This window comes from Callionymus lyra, chromosome 17, assembly GCF_982586985.1.
Source record: "Callionymus lyra chromosome 17, fCalLyr1.hap1.1, whole genome shotgun sequence".
Taxonomy (NCBI): Eukaryota; Metazoa; Chordata; class Actinopteri; order Syngnathiformes; family Callionymidae; genus Callionymus; species Callionymus lyra.
In genome coordinates, this window is record NC_141834.1 from 6,396,392 (window position 1) to 6,413,633 (window position 17,242).

Sequence of the window (17,242 nt, forward strand, 5' to 3'; positions counted from 1 at the left end):
GATACGCAATGTACGTAGATGTCAACGGTTCTTGCGGGGGTTCACGTACAGTACGTTGACGTATGTGAGTAAAGGCAAAGACACATTAAACAAACACAGGAGTCCCAGAGAATCAGGGAAAATAATAAGAATGTCTTTAGATGTTTATTTAAGGAGTCATATATGCTTGAATTAAAAAACACAAAGCCATACGAAAAGTAAACTCCCTTGCAACGCACATCGTCTTATTCCTTTTAAATGTTATTGCAATATATAAAGGGTAATAGTTTGAATTTTCTATTGGTCCAAGGCAACTCCCCTGATTTTTAAATATTTCAAATATATATATTTTTAAATGAAATATATTAATCTTTACAGAATATATTTACTTGTTACTAAATACAAATATAGAGGGTTGTGTGAAGGGGTGTGTATTCGAAAGAATCTAGCAGTATGATGTGTTATGATACAATATATATTGTGATACAGCAAGAACAACGTATCTGTAGTACTGTCGAGTACTTGCCTCTGGCGTTTCAGAATTTACAGACAGCATGACTGTCGACAAGGTCGTAACTGCTTTCATTTGTTTCAGAAGTTTATTTGCAACACAAAAAAGCTGTGAATATTTGCAGGGTTTTTTTTATATTAAAGATATTTTTTTTGACACAGACTTTATTGAAATATAAACCATAAAGGAACTGGAATAAAAATACAATCTGATTTGAAAGCAAAGAAAGTTGAAAATATATAATAATTTTGATTTTAAAAAAGCGGTACAGTATTGTTTTCGACATCCAGGCCTAGTTGAATGTCAAAATCCACTTTGAAATGATTGTTGATGATAATTGTAATACTTTTGCGAATAAAGACACAATAAATGTGACTCAACTAAAGTGATTTATTTAGATTAAAAGTGAAAGCAAGATCAAATATTTGCAACAGTAATCCATTTATCATTAGTGTTTCCAAACCAACATTATTTACACATAATCAGAAGTAATAAAATACAATCAGAAAAGAAAATGGCGATGAAGAGTTAAAAGCAAAATTTAATAAATATGTACAAAAGTGATTATAGAAGGTGATTCTTGTTATCCTCTCCCTTTTTTGAGCAGCTTCTATCAAGACAAAAGGAAAGATCATATAAGGTTTGGTGATCAAAAGTCGGTCATACAACATGAGTATTAATACATTTCAATAATGTAATATGTACATGAAGTTATGCGGTTAGTGTTTAACAACACATATCCACATGTCTTGCATAATTAACACTAGGGGTGTGAATAGAAAAGAATCTAGCGATACGATATGGATAACGGGCAATAATATCGATATATTGCGATACTTTAGGAACAAGGATATACTTGTAGTAAAGCTACGTACTTTTCCTCTCTGGTGTGGTGTGGAATTTACAGACCACAGGTCTCTTGACAAAGTCGTAACTTGTTTGAAACTAAAATATGTCTAAACATCAGCATTAAAAGCTGCTGGAGTTGACGGCATCCTCTCATCCTCAGTCATTACAGGATTTCAAAGTTCCTTTGGCTGCAGAGGTCATAATGACAGCTGCCCTCTTTTGTAAATAAAAATGTATAAACATTATATTTAACACACAATTTTTTAAGATATAAACCATGAAACAACTACTGTAATATAAAATATGATTTGCGAGCCAAAACAATGATAAAATAATGGAAAAATATCGACAAATAGATATTTACTACCACCCCTAATCTTCAGTGTATATAAAGTTTTTTTTTTTACCTTTATAACCTAATTTTCTTAGAAGCAAACAAGGAACGTTACCAACCTTGGATACGTGTTTAACATGTTCAGGTCTGATCGTGGCTGACCTCTCCTCGAAGGCTCTGGTCCTCGCCTCCTCAGCCAGGCTGTTCAGGAACAACAACGTCGCGAGTTCCAGCTGATGCACGATTAGAACACAGTTATTTACGGACTTCATTCTTAAATTCTTCTCTTTCATACCATTGCCTCTGTTGCTGATCCTATGTTGGCGCTTCTCTTCATTTTCGATCGAACCGAAGACTTGATCTTATTTCCTTTTTGCCACATTGTTGACGATTTTCTCCAACAACGACTAGTTGAAACGTTGAATCGCCCGCCGTTGCAACTTCCGGTGAGTTCTTCTTCGTCTTTTTCCTGGAGGCAACATTCGTCGTTGACCTCATTTGCGCCCCCTTTAGGTAAGTGTAATTAGTAGTAGTTTTATACTGAAAATGGCTATATATAAGCGATATATACATAATAATAGCTATAAAAATAGTAATAATAAAACAAAAATAAAAATACATTTTCAGTTAGTTAATAGACCACACATAACATTTTTACATCAGTATGTACTCCAACCCGCAGGTGGCGCTATGAAAACACATTTTGGATTGAAACACTGAAGAAGATCATGTCATGGCTGCTCCTATGGATTGCACGAACATGCTTCGGTTTATGAAACTTGTTGGACAACTTAAAGTAAGATTCTGGCTTTTAACTCCTAAATGATAAGTTATTTGTTCAAGTGCAATTGTACTGAAGTTGATGCATTTTTAATTTTACACGAATTAGTCATAGTTACGAATAGTCAATATACATCAGAAGTTGTATCACGATAGTTACAACTCTTACTGCAATTATAACTCAATAAGAGTGAACTCATTCAATGTGTAAAAATATATTTTAATGCAATAAACGCAATTTCAAAATGAGCATGATTTAAATAGCTATGACATCCTTAAATAATAAGAGATAATAATTTGCAATTTAAATCGTAAATGAAAAATAAAACACTACTGATAAGTTATAACTACTAGAAATAGAAATTTAAAACTAATTGCTACTCAGTAAAATGTTTAAAGTCGGTTGTGATTTTTTCCTTTTATTTTTGTTGAAAAAGTTGTGTGTTCTTGCAGAGGATACCGAGGACCGGGTGGGTGTACAGGAACGTAAAGAACCCAGAGAGTGTGTCCGACCACATGTACCGGATGGCCATGATGTCTCTGACTATCACAGACCCTAAAGTGGACAAGAACAGGTTGGACATTGATATTATTTTTTTAAATTTGTTATTTAGCTGAAAACAAACCAAATCCTCAGGTGTATAAAGATGGCGCTGGTTCATGATCTGGCAGAGAGCATTGTGGGAGATATCGCTCCGGCAGACAACGTCAGTAAAGAAGAGAAACACAGAAGAGAAGAGGTTTAAAACTTTATTCCTCAACATTGCTTTGATACAAGTGACTCTGCTCAGCTGTGTGTGACATGAAATGATAATTTGCAATAGGAGGCGATGACGACCATCTCCGCTCTTCTGCCAGATGGACTCAAGCAGGAGATCTATGAACTCTGGACGGTAAGACACTTTCAGCTGTTCCTCTGCTGACACCTAACTTTTTTGGATCCTTCATGGTCATGACAAACCTTTTATCAATCAGGAATTTGAAAACCAGAGCAGTGAAGAGGCTCGACTGGTCAAACAATTCGACCTCCTTGAGATGATCCTGCAGGCGCACGAGTATGAAGAGCTGGAGGGAGCGCCGGGGAGGCTTCAGGAGTTTTTTGACTCCACCAGTGGTACTTGTACTTCATTCCTTTAAGTTCATGATTATTACTCAACAAAATTGCTCTTTTAATATCTGTTTTTTACAAAAGATATTCTATCTCTTCAGGTCGGTTTCAACACCCGGATGTCCTTAAGCTTCTTGACTCTTTAAACGATGAGCGCCAACGATCTATCACCGCGGGAGCAAAGGATTGTGGGAACTCAAATGCTGACACAGCGTCTTCCTCCTCTCAACCCAAAGCTTGACTGAAGCACAAACGGACCTCCAGCATTATTATTGTTTTTCTATCTTTATTTTCTTTTTAATATTTTAATATAATCAGAGACTCAAGTTTGAAAATATTAAAAAGTATCGTCTCCAACAAAAGGGTATATTAATCATTGCATTAGAAACTGATAAGAACAAAACATTCATGTAAACTTTCAGGCGTACACAATCTTTAATGATGCACAAAAACATAAATGATGCACATAAAACAGATTAGTCAAAAACAACCTAAAATAATGACACACAGACGTGACCCCTCCATGATACTTAAGATTGTCACCTTCATTTTATTTTCTACAGGTCAAAATAAATATTATCCAGCCCTTCGATTTTTATGTCGACAGTTTGTATACGAGGTTATAAACATACATTTACTTGACAAATTTCAACATAAAGAGGTTAAGTGGTCAGCTGGAGTTTAGAAAATTAATCAATTTGTTACGTAATGATATAGGAAACATTTCATGACTTGTTTTACAGTGAGCTGTTATTTCCGAGCGTTAATAACCAATCTCACCACTAGGGGGCAGATCAGAATATGATCATCATTTAAAAAGTTAAAATGTGTATTAAATGTTGAGTTTATTTCTTATAATGCACATTAAAGTGTTAATGGATATGAGTTAGTGTACCTGAATTGAAAGTTCTGTCGTCTCATTTGGTCCAAACTTAATCTGATGGTTTCTGTGAAATCTTTCAAACTTAAAGACTTCCTGCAGCTGATTGGTGGAGCTTTAACATTGTCTCTCAGAGCTGTCCGTCAGGTTGTTGGTGGGCGTGTCCTGAGAGCTGGCGTTCGCAGCCGAGGACAGAACGTCTTCGAAGCTTCCCCCGGTCTTTGCACCGCCAACCTTTGTCTTGAAAACATACACAGGTTTCCTTTACAAGTTGACACTTGGATGGAATAATACTATTATGAATAAATTAAATCTATTCATTCCACATACCATAATTTCGTTAATTAAATATCAGAAAATGAGGTTTTAAATTACTTTATCTCTTGTTGTTGTCTCTGGGTCAAGGTGAACGACCTCCCTCCTTTTGGCGCTAAATAAATACAAATGACTTACTTACTTTTCCCAGAGACAACACAAGGGATACCAAAAACACATTTGTCGGGGCCTTCGGCTCACCTTGACCCAGGGATAAGACAAGGGTTAAAGATACAAATGACCCACCTTGATTGTTGTCACTGTATTCTCAACTTTGTCCTCAAAAGATTTGAAACTGGGAGAGTTTCTGTAGAGAAAAGCAACATTTTGATTAATAAATCGAAACTGGTTGAGCCTTAAGTCAACTTAAGTGCACAAGACAACTATAATGTTTAAGTGGAAGACAACAAAAGAATATTAAGATGCTGTAAATACACTTTTAAATCTAAACTCTATACACAAATGATAAATAAAACATATATTAACACTTTTATTGTCTAAATAACATGTAAAGAGTGCCGATAAATCATATTTAAACAACAACAACATACACTTCTTGTTGTTGTATGTATTTCAGTGAATTTCTCTCAGAAGTGAAACCTGAAAACAAGCCAGTCACAGACAAGAAGGAGGCGGTGGTGGTGGTTACCTCATGGTGGGCATGCTCACAGATTGTTTGATAGAGTAGCTGTCCACAGGAAGCATGGTGAGAGAGGAGTTAATCATTAGTGCACGTTAAACACACACACACAGCAAACACAGGGGAACACATGAGAACAGTAGCACAACAATGACACGAAAGTTACCAAGAAACTTTTGTTAAAAGTGATCTTATGATGAACTTACATTTTGTGTCGACAAAAAAAAAAAAACTAGAATTTTTGGACTATATGAAGCACTCACTTACATTTTTTAATTCAATACATTTCTTTTTCAAACAGAGCTTGTAAAACAGAAGTAAACATCTATTTACAATATATAATCAGACGATAAGAATAGAGAAGTTCAGGCCATTTGCTTTCTTGTTCTTATGTCATCGTTATGTCATGTGTGGGTTCTTTACGCTGCCGTCTCCAACCATTGGTTAATTGATGCCAAGTTGACGTCAGCTTTTTTTCTTTAAGATCGATCACCTTGAACTTCATCATATGTAAGTTTTTGTGTGTGTAAATGATGCATAAACAGATCACTCCAAACAAATCAAACGTTAATTTTCTTCTTCAGGTTTAATGTTCTTGAGGTTTTTGCAAGAGCGCCTCCTGCGGGCTGCTCGTAAAAACTCATAAAAATCCATAGATTCTATAAGCCACATGGTTGACATAAAAAATAGCAGGTTATAGCAAATTATTGTAGTTATTATTAACAATATTTAGCCGTTACTTATTAGTTTTGAATTCTTCTGTCAGCTGCTGGTATACATTTAACTCCACAGAAATAAGCTGCATACTTATCAATAAACACTGTGATCTAGCCTTTACTTTATCTCACTTAAAGCACTTGTATTCAACTCCAAACACACTAAGCAAACACATGTCTGTTTAAATCATTTACAGTCTACTAAATGCAGGAGCCACTCCGTTTTTAGACTGTAATTGTTGATGAAATGTGCTTTAAAACCTTTAGAAAATGCAGTGAATCTGACTTTAAATAGCCTTTTCTATCCAGCCATGGTTGATGAAGCAAGAATCCGTTGATCTCTCGCTGCACATGGATGAACTGAACTCCATCACACGACACAAACACGCAATCGCTCACACCAGCAAACAATTAAGTCAGGGTTGGGTTATTTATCTACACAAGCTACACTTCTATTAAAAATACATTCAAATCAGGTCATTCTGGTTACATTTTCTCCATTTTACTAAAATATCTTCACATCTTATCTCATCTTCTTTCACAATAATCTGCATCTGTCAAGTTCTTACCCTATAGAGTTGGACCTTGGGCAGCATGGAGGGAGATAAAGTTCAGTTTATACTGCATAGTAGGTTCATGGATGGACAGTGTTCATGCAGAAAGCAGGTCACATGACAGTAGACACAACATGCAGCCAGACAGAACAAGTGTTGATGCATTTTTAGAAGAGAACAGCAAGTTTATTTAAGACCAGACGTTAGTCATGTGACTCAAACAAATTGAAGCTGAAAGATTATGTGAACAGATACTGTGTCTCTAATGTGGAATCTTGACAGTCAAAGGATAGATGATCATGTGACTCATGCTATATCCAGAAGAGGAAATGTATTTATAGCGTATATGAAACAAAATGAAATTAAGGAATGCTTAAGATTCAAAGACAGGCTGTGTCAAAAAATTAAAAATCATGTGTTCATTCACAGGATGTAGAAAACTCTTACAGATATCAGCAAGTTAATACATTGTTTCTTTTAACTTCAGATTAAAACCTGAGCATCTTCAACTCTGACTCTTCTCACCCTGCTTCCTTTCCTTCTGTCAAATAGTGAAACTTTTGTAAACAAAAACTAGAAATTGACAACGAATAAAACTCTTAGACTAAATCTGGAGATAATTAAATTTTGTAAAAAAAAAACATAACAAAATTTCTAATTTCTATGGTGTCAGTAGCATAGGACAAATAAATTCCACAGGAAAAAAATAAATAAATTTACATTAACATTGAACTAAGACATTTTTTCATTATTAGTAACAATAGTATAAAAACACTATTGTAAGGTCTATAAAAAATGTAATTAGTTTGGCCGAGAGAAATTGTTGCTAACCTGTGTTGGTCAAAACCAACAATATGGCTGCCAAAAACAACTCTAGTGTCAAAGATACTGTTAATAAATTTCAAATCAGACATTTCTGAAAATCACCCGACTACAGTCTGAAGACAATACCTGAAATACCTGATTTGGGCTGGAGATGCTTCATAAAGCATTGTTCATTTGTTTTCAACCCAGTAGGTGGCGCCCTCAGTTCAAAGACAATGTGAGGTTTCAATAGAATATCAGAGAAAGTGCCATCTAGTAGGCTTTGAAAACAATGCTTCATGAAGCTTCATCGACTCATCATCAGCTCAAGGTTCAATCGATAAGAAACAACGAGACACACTCAAGTGTAAACATGCAAAAAAAAGAATATGTAGAAATCAAACGACAAATGAGGAGTTAGTCTCAGGACATACCTACGGGGGAACATTAGCTCCAGACCATACATGCTGGAATAACGACAAACACAATGTATTTTCTGGATTTACTCGTTTACCTAAAAGATAAGCCAGGAGCAGTGCAGTGGAATTTACACTTTTTCATTTCTACTTCAAAACCAAACTATGTTTGTGTGTTTCTTTTACAAGGCTGAAAAATCTAAATGTATAGTTGAATTATAGTCTTATAAGTTATATAGTGTTTTTTTTTTTAACAACACATTAAGGCATCGTTTTTCTTCAGTTTTTCTTTTGGCTTGATAGTCCCACACAAAACTCAAAGTACTCACTGAAACCCTCTAGACATTTAATTACCCTTTACTAATATACATAAGCTAGTTAAAAAAAGTTTAACTTTACAAGAATTAATAACTGGAATACTGCTAATTCATGTAAAAAAAAGTGGTTTATTAAAGGTTATATGTGTACTCCAAGAGTTCCACTATTATAATAATTGCAGACATCTGATCACAGGCACGTGACCATGACTCATCTGTAAAGCGTGATAGAAACTGCTTTCCAATCAATTTACACGTTATAAAGATGATTTTCCGTTATTTTTCAAACCACTTCACACAAGCAAAATACCAGAGTAGCAAGTTTGTATCTTTTTTGCTTGTAAAGCGTCACCTTTCTTGACTAGAGTACATTAGAAAAGCCTTAAACAACATTTTTTGTAAGCGATGAAATGAGCTGGATTAGAGTGTTTTCTTACAACCTCAAAATGAATCACCATAACGTTGCTATATCTGATTTGATAGTTATTAATTTTCATGAGGTTTTCAGATTTAAAGTTTAATTAATTAAAATAAGAGGTAAAGTTTAATTTCTTTCTCTTAAATAAAAGGGACAAAAATACCTCATGTCTTCAAACTTCTTGGTGAGGGTGCTTCCGAAGGTGGTGAAGGCCGCAGAGGTTTTCTGTCCAGCTGTTGACAGAGTCTCTGAAGTCTTCTTGTATCTGAAAATATCATCAAAACACAACAAAAATATTGATCATTTGGAATAATCAACGGGAAACATCCAGATTGAATCAGTGAAGCCAACACAGGGCTGCAAAGAGCTGCAGTTCATCATGTGTCCACTTGAGGCAGGCTGATCGGAAGTCACGTATTAGATGGTCACTTGCATCTTAATTGTAAATAAAGATGTTATTATTTTATTTTACAAAAAATTCGAGGGAATATTAACCACAAAATAACTATGATCAAGATAAAATGAGTAAATAAATAAATAATTAAAAGTGCGGTTGAATATTATTAATATTAATATAGATTTTGTATCAATAAAAGACAATGATGTCACTTTCTGCTCAAACTGTACATCTTCAGGCTGCATCTCTAAGATGGCTGCGACCAAAGATCGCTTTCAAAACTGTGGTTCAGTTACAAACAGGTGACATCACTGATAATTCGTCAATATTCAGTCTAATGGAAAAAAAACTTTTCATATTTGTGGTCAACAATATATCTATCTAACGCTGTAAAAGTTATTTTTCAAGATAATTGTAAGCAATAATAGCAGCAAGAAAATCCTCATCAGTGAACATCAAGAGTGATATCTCACTCCAGCAGTCACCCTGCTTCATTATAGATGAGGATGGCAGCTGTGTGTAAAGTGAGCGCCAAGTTGTAACCAAATAAGAAAAGGACTCGCATAAAAGAGCCTTCTTTTTGTAATGTAGATCTGAGAGTCAGTTGACATAAATTATGTCTCACACTGAATCCTTTATGTTGATATTATTGATTTACTTAGTTGATATTATGCATTTACTTTTCAAAGCTTAATCATTACAATAATAACAACACAAATATTAATAATGATAGGTTAATAGGGTAAAATAAACGTTCAGTTTCAGAGATTATCCACATTTTGAATTTGATGTTATTGTGGTACATAATTAATCAAAACGAGTATATATTTTTGCCATTATTAGTGAAGGTTTCCACCGATTAGGAATTTGTTTGGGTACATATGTGCAACATTAACCATAACAACATAAATGAAAATAAAAAATACAGTTTAACTTTAAGCGAGAAAATGTGACTGATTGTTACTCACAACATCACAAGATGAACATTTTATGTGGTTACTACTGAAACTAATGCAATTATTTTATTTTTAATAAATTATAAAAAAAAAATTCTTTTAACAGTTATTTTCTTTTTTTAAACTAAGCTTATGGTTCCAAAAAAATTTGATTAACTGAGTCATTTAAAAAATCCATTTATCTTTGTTGCCTTACTTTGAAAGCACCAACACACTTCTTCTATTGTATTTTGCTTAATCATTTCTTCCCTTTTTTGTTTGCAGGTTGATTAAAATGTTATTTATAAGTGAATGAACAGGTGTTCATCAGTGTGGAATTGATATGTTCTTCCTGTTCCTGCATATGTTAACTCTTTACATTTGTGTCAGTCTGTGCAGGGATGGTTGTAGTTCTCTGTGTGTCCTGTGACCGGCTGGCAAGCTGTTCAGGGTGTCCCTCGCTCTTGCCCTAAGTAGCTGGGATAGACCCCAGTCCTCTGACAAGATAATAAATGATAGAAAATGAAGGAATGTTTGTGCAACAAAATCATGTTGGCACAGCAGCCGCAGTGTTGTGGCTTCACATGTTTGATCAAGTTAACAGATGTTTTGTATCCGTAGTGACCTGAGAATCAGAAGCATCACTCTTTGAGTTTGCATCTTATTGACAGGAATGCGATCATCTTTTCGTGACAATCGAGCCTCATTCTTTAACTCGTTCAACCACTTTTCTCTTATCTTAACTCACGCCGTCGAGCTCTGCATGTCCATCCAGCTGCGACTGAAGTTGTTCTTCAGCTCACTCAGAGGAGTGATGCCGAGTTTCTGTTTGAGCTCAGCGTGCTGCTTCTCTTTGGACGTCAACACCTGCCGCAGCGTGCTCATCTCCTCCTCCAGCTGGAGACGGAAATCATCGTCAGGTTTCATCTTTGAAAGGGTATCTCATCAAATAAAGATATTACTTATACTTTTGCCAGTTCCTGCTGAATCTCCTCTCTCTCTTCTTCTGTCATGGTGTCGAGAGGGACCTCTGACACCAAGTCCTCGTCAGACTCCTTGAGAGGATCCGAGTGCAGGAAACCTACATGTGATGAAATATAACAATGTCATGCATTCTTGCTCTGGTTTTTTTTTGGTCACTCTTTAAAAATCGATACATCTTCAACACCAACAATGTTCTTAGAATTGCCTTTAATTCAACTTTAGGCCTTTTTTTTCCCACACAGGAATATTAGATTTCCATCTTAAACACACGAATGAGATGCCAAACATAATTCATTACAGCAAAAGGATAACAATTGAAAGTTTTGTCTTGAACAAAGTATTATTAAAACACACAGTTTTATCTGAAATCAGCCCTTAATGCTAACAGTGTATGATGAAACCACAAGACAGTGTCATAATTGTTATGATGGAAATGATACAAAACAGAATAATATTATATCAAAGATTATTATAGACTTATAAACTCAAATGACACGATTATGCTAGCAAGAATTAGCATGATACAACTTGATTGATACATCAAATTTTTTTTTTTAAACAAGACGAGGCGGTGTTTTAGAAATGCGTGAAAACAGCTTTGACCCGTTCTTGAATATCAAGTTTCCTTTTTTTCCAAGTCGTCCATCAAGGCACCAACTCTTTTAAGGGCGTGCTGAGCAAACAAATACTTTCAACAACTTGTTATCTATTAACTTTGTAAACTTATTTTCATTTGATGATTACGACGTCATATACATATACATGGACATACCAACACAATGTTTTTCCCTGAAAGTTGAGACTTTTGATGATTCTTTGCAACAATCTCAACCTTCCTATACGTCTTCTTTACGCTCGTGTCACTGACGAATGGGTTCTCTGTCTGACTGTTACGCAATCAACCACTACAGATCTCTAATCTGGATTAGCAGACATGGATTATCCAGCTTTGACTCTGCAGACTGACACTACAGACAGATAGGAACAAGATGCTTTCGGGGCCTCAAAGGGCAGATTAAGTTCTAAATGGCAATAATAGATGTTATTATGTCTATAGATGCATTTAAATGATCCATATTATTTCAAGAAAATATATATTATGAGTCAGTTTAATGGTGGTTTGGTTTATTGACCTTTATGGTAACAATAAATCATTGTGAAAATGTGTTTCCCTTCATACCTTTTAACCAAAAACCAATGTTAGATCCTGACATCGGTCTATTATAGTATCACAGGCTATTTTAAGGAAATGTCCAGACTCGCCATTTAATCTAAATCTTTTTCTTTTTTTTTAATCTTCATCAGTTGCTGTGCATAATGGGACCTTTGGTGTATTACTGGTATGTTGTTTTTTTTTACAAGTAATTTGTGAGAAACCTTGATCGAATTAAAAGAAAAACACTCAGACAACAAACCTCACATCATGTCATCAAACGTTCGTGTCAAAACAGAGGATTAGGTCCTGTAACAGCGGTTAACATTTTAATGCTGCTTATGAAATTAAAGGCGACTCCAATTGCAAACCATAATCCCACATATTTCCACATATCAGCAAACAACCCAACATGTTCAACAAGATCTTAAAAGCAAAAAATACTATCTTTAATATTAGAGAAGAGAGTGCTAAATATATATAAAAAATATATTTTAAATGTACATAATTCATTCTCTAATATGACATTTTTTACACAACATGAAATTATTTTAAATCCGAAAAAAACAAACATTTAAGAACGTTTTTGTTTGCCTTTTAAATCAAACCTTCATTTAAAAATTCTCATGTCAGATACTCAAGTCTTAATTAATTAATTTTGAGTGTAATTACACAATAATAACACAAACATCACAAATGCGAGTTACTTTACCTGCAGTCAGATTCTCACACTCTGGATGATGCAAATAGGAGGACAAGGGATGATTATAACAAAATAAGGAAACATAATATGCTCTTGCTAAATTCATTGAGGTCAAACATCTAAACACACACAAAAACAAGCATGCACAATGACTCTTTAATTGCTGTCAATATCATTTTTTTCAGTCACACACAAAAACACACAATTATCTTTCTTTATTTATCTTGTCTTTCAAAACTATGTTCTTTGTAAAAAACTTCACATGAGGTCACATTTTAAATAAATATTTTCCAACATGATCCGAGATTGTCATTCTACACACTACATCAAAACACAAAGTTCTACTCGACAACATGTCTCACGACTACCTCACTACAGTGATGGACTCGACAGGGTCTACTCTCTCCCATCACCTGAATTGTCCTGTTGCACATCCCAGGAATTGGGTCTGACCCAGTTTGGTGAGTAAGAGGTTGATGTGAAACCCCAGTGACTGTGATTGGACGATGATCCTTCATCTGGTTCTCCAGCGCTCTCCCTCCAAGCTACTCCATTTTGAAATGTTTCAACTGAGTTCTGATGCTCTGTTTCCTCACCAGAGGGATGAGACATGTTTTGAGGGGAATCTACCCAGTGTAAAGAGGGGGAGGTTGTTAAAATACTTCACTACTTGCATACAGTTCTTTAAGGAGCAGTGCAAACATTTGAGAGCGGTTCAGATCTTGTGTATAAATGTTATTTTATGTTCACTGAGTAATGTATTATCTGCTGAGTTGGGTTGGCAAATGTTTTGTTGTCTAACTGTTCCAAGTTTGCGATGTTCCAAGAAGATAATGTAATTTATTTATACAGTGTAAGGTTGAAGTGTAGTGAGAGACGGTTGGGTTTAACCTTAGCATCTCAAAACACATACTGTACTAGATTGTTGAACAATAAATACAATTCAACTGTAAAGTTCAATGAGAAATCTTGGTACACTTCGAAAGAGAAATATAGAGATGGATGGATGGATAGATGGATGGATGGATGGATGGATGGATGGATGGATGGATAATGTATTGATCTCACAGAGAGATTCACAAAAAACTTGCTAGTCAATAACAGTTCTAGAGGGATCAATAACGTTTTATCCATCCATCCATCCATCCATCCATCTAGCTGCCGTCATCATGAGGTAAAATTACCACCTCTAAGTAGATAATTTCTGTAAATTCCAGAATCAATAGGAAACCTATAATTTGCGAATTGAATTGAGATCGTATTCACGTCAGAGGATTAGGGCTGGGTGTCGAACTTCAGTTCTTTTTGTGGCACCGAACAAAATGCTTTGTTACGGCCGAGTATCGAAAGATGCTTCTTCTGCCAAGTTTCCACACCAATGTGTGATCAAAACTTGATTGGACTTTTCTGATTAAAAATATTAAGTGGCAAAGGCAGAAAACATTAGATTGATTTGTCACATGTTTCCAATTGTTCTTTTGCACTGGAAATTAAATCAAGATGTACTTGCACATGTATGTGTAATGTCAATTTATCTCTATTAAAAATGGTATTTAAATGGTATTTAAAAAAAAGTTAAGTTCAGGAACTGGTATCAAAATGAAGGTACAGTATTGGTAACAGATCTTGATTCTTTGATCCATACCCAGGCTTTACAGAATGTCAAAACTTGACCACTCGTTCCCAAATAAACTATAGTAATAAAGGGATTCATGCCTTGGATTTTTTTGCGAGTCATATGTGTGACATGATCTCTTCAAAATTCTTGTTTGAGATGATGACGAACCGTTGATTTAGGGAAGAGATACTGTAGGTCTGTGATGATCCATCATTACTCATATAATTTGTCGATGTCGACATTAACCCAGAACAGCTCAACAAGTAGTGTTCAAACCCTTCAACCAGCATGTAACAAGTCCTTTTTCCTCTTTCCATGACATGTTATGACGTCTTTAAATCTATATTTAAGTCATAAAAGTGCTGATGACGGATCATTTAAGGAGTAAACTTCCATCACTTCCATGTGTTTGTTTCTCTGTGGTGTGCAGTGACTTGGATCCGAGTGAGGAGCATCTTACCCTGCTCTCTCTGAGGTGTTGAATTAACCCACTCTTCTCCAGGACCGCCCCAGTCCACCACTGCATCGCTCAGAATGTCTGAGTACAACTCTGCAGCCGAGCAAGGCAGCAGTGGGAGGAGCAGACAAAAACACTGGTTACACTCAACAGAAGCCTTTTTTTTTTCTTCTGTCAAAAGTCTGACACTGCGTTTTCACAGGAACCAGGAAAGGAAGTGTAACATTTAACCCATGCCTGGCACCGACCAGAAACATCCTGGATGTGCTTATCCTTCGTTTTGTTAGAAGGATGAACAATGGTCTTTTTTTTTCTGAGTGAAACTAAATTATCGAAGGAAACAAATGTTCCCTTGTTTCTGCAGAAATCTCATTACATCATCACACAACAGAACCAGGCTGTTTGAATAAGATCGGCTTCCTCGGGTAAATATTGGAGTAGTGGTGATAACACTTGTTTAGATGAAAATATTCAACCATCAAGCGTCCAAACCCTCACCCCCCCACCCTCTCAAATACCTTTGGTCATAAGATTCCTATTTAGCTGCAGTGGTCATGTGGCTATGGTAAATCAGAGGCCTGAGGATGGTCATATGGCTGCAGTTGAAGTTCTGTTTGATGCCAAACAGCTAAATTGAACAAGACGTCCGTCAGCACCGTAAACATTCTCCTCTGAGTCTCAGTTTAAGTCGTCGTTTCTTTTTCTCCCCACAACTCCCAGATCTCATCCTCAACTACTGACTATAATCCTACTGACCTTTTCACTTCCAGTGCTCATCCTTGTAAATCACATTAATAGCAGTCTTTTAAACGCTCTATAACTCTATTTATTTCTCCGGTTTATCCTGTACAATAAAGTAATCATGTGAAATATGTTTGCATCTATAAAATGTATACAAAATTTGTAACTTTAAATTAAGCTTACATCTAAAAACGATTATAGAGTCATAGAAACCAGTGATAATGACACACTTATAGAGCCAGGTAAGGGGAACAAATACTTTCAAATTGAATTTCACACCTGAAACATGAACTAAGCAACACTAACCAACTATTTTTGGTTTTTAAAACGATGCTACTGAACTGAAATATTACTACAACTCACGAAAACCCAATCATTTATAAGTGAAAACCTTGCAGTGGAACTCGCTGAAAGTAAATGTAGTAAGAAGAAGACGATTGTTTGGCATCAGTTTTGTCCTATTTAGGTGTTTAAAAATATATATATAAACTAAATAAATGTGTAGGAAAATGTCAACTAAAAGTCTATCAAGGATTATGGAAAACTACTGCACACATTTTAAAAGATGTGTCTTATAGAGTCAATAAAAACATATATTTTTTAATAATAAACAAATAACTTTGTTCCATTTCTTTTTCTTAATTTGAAACTTGTGACATCATGGACTCTAGATTATATTTATGTTATTAAATAAGTATTTACTTTTTTATTTGTTTGTTTTTATATGGAAACATACATTTTACTATTGCATTAAAATAAAAATAAATAACGGTAAATTATATTATATAAACCCTTTTTTTCACTTAAAAACTCAAACAATAATCAAATAATGACCTGCAAAGGGCAACACTTTATTTTACATGTTTATAATTTAAATAAATATAACTCTGAATATCATAAGACATTTTTAAAAGGGTTAAAAATACATCTTTCTTTGCTTTGAAGTCAAAGGTGGACTGACCTCGGTTAGCCATCACACAGAGAGTCATTTATACCTGGATGGCAAAGGAATGCAAAGAACCAACAGAACCTCTTTCCCACCTTTTCAAGTCGAGCTCCAACAGTAAAGTGCAAAAGTTTATTTTCCATTTTAAAAATGTGTTTCTGACCATGTCAACAAAATAGTTTATTAAAACACAACATTTGCTGTTAGTTCTGAGAACAACTGATGTAAACAGAACCTGCATGTTAATGTTGTGTACTTAGTAGTAGTAGTAGTAGTTTATTTACTACATTTACAAACAAAATGTGGAAAAATGTACTTTTTATCAAATCTACAGTTTGTGCAATAAAAGGTTTAGAAAGAGAAACGTTTGATGTTTTCCGCAAATGCGACGTTCACTGACCCTTCAGTCGCCTCTGAGTGACTTCATGTTATTGTCAGTGAAACATACTTTCAACAAGTTAAAATGTTGGGATAAAAACACGATAAAACATGGAGGTTAAAAGCACAGACACTGACCTTGTTGTCTGGTTTCCATGGTCGTCCGTCCGTCAGGTGAACACACGAGCCTCAGACACACACGCGCGCAGCAAACCTCGTCACGTCACCACGACGACTCGGGTTTCTTCGGGTGTCACGCGGTGGCCGAGCGTGCGTGGGTGGGCGTGGCCTCGGAGCAAGCGCGAACCA

General features: G+C 35.3%; 4 protein-coding genes across 6 annotated transcripts in view; 1 reads left to right on the plus strand and 3 right to left on the minus strand.

Moving 5' to 3' along the window:
- Window positions 1-17,242, minus strand: part of rnf217 (ring finger protein 217) — a 124,043-nt gene that overhangs the window by 85,409 nt on the left and 21,392 nt on the right. The gene's annotated exons all lie outside the window — the stretch shown is intronic.
- cenpw (centromere protein W) lies at window positions 772-2,099 on the minus strand. Its single transcript, XM_087812179.1, has 3 exons — window positions 1,969-2,099; window positions 1,793-1,906; window positions 772-1,100 (listed from the first exon to the last, which is right to left on the minus strand). The coding sequence occupies exons 1-3, from the start codon at window positions 2,053-2,055 to the stop codon at window positions 1,074-1,076; spliced, it is 228 nt and encodes a 75-aa protein (XP_087668305.1). The 5' UTR covers window positions 2,056-2,099; the 3' UTR covers window positions 772-1,073.
- On the plus strand, window positions 2,390-3,802 carry hddc2 (HD domain containing 2). Its single transcript, XM_087812176.1, has 6 exons — window positions 2,390-2,469; window positions 2,907-3,028; window positions 3,091-3,193; window positions 3,278-3,346; window positions 3,429-3,567; window positions 3,663-3,802. Exons 1-6 carry the CDS (start codon window positions 2,407-2,409, stop codon window positions 3,800-3,802), a joined length of 636 nt encoding a protein of 211 aa, XP_087668302.1. The 5' UTR covers window positions 2,390-2,406.
- On the minus strand, window positions 4,086-17,194 carry tpd52l1 (tpd52 like 1). Of its 3 annotated transcripts, XM_087812173.1 has the most exons (11): window positions 17,072-17,105; window positions 14,872-14,961; window positions 13,207-13,419; window positions 12,803-12,823; window positions 10,922-11,034; window positions 10,702-10,850; window positions 8,785-8,886; window positions 6,682-6,696; window positions 5,406-5,444; window positions 5,003-5,063; window positions 4,086-4,681 (listed from the first exon to the last, which is right to left on the minus strand). In XM_087812173.1, exons 1-11 carry the CDS (start codon window positions 17,088-17,090, stop codon window positions 4,559-4,561), a joined length of 945 nt encoding a protein of 314 aa, XP_087668299.1. In that variant the 5' UTR covers window positions 17,091-17,105; the 3' UTR covers window positions 4,086-4,558. The 3 variants fall into 3 exon arrangements, with proteins under 3 accessions (XP_087668299.1, XP_087668300.1, XP_087668301.1); XM_087812174.1 differs by lacking the exons at window positions 12,803-12,823; window positions 13,207-13,419; window positions 14,872-14,961 and having other exon boundaries at window positions 17,072-17,194; XM_087812175.1 differs by lacking the exons at window positions 5,406-5,444; window positions 6,682-6,696; window positions 12,803-12,823; window positions 13,207-13,419; window positions 14,872-14,961 and having other exon boundaries at window positions 17,072-17,194.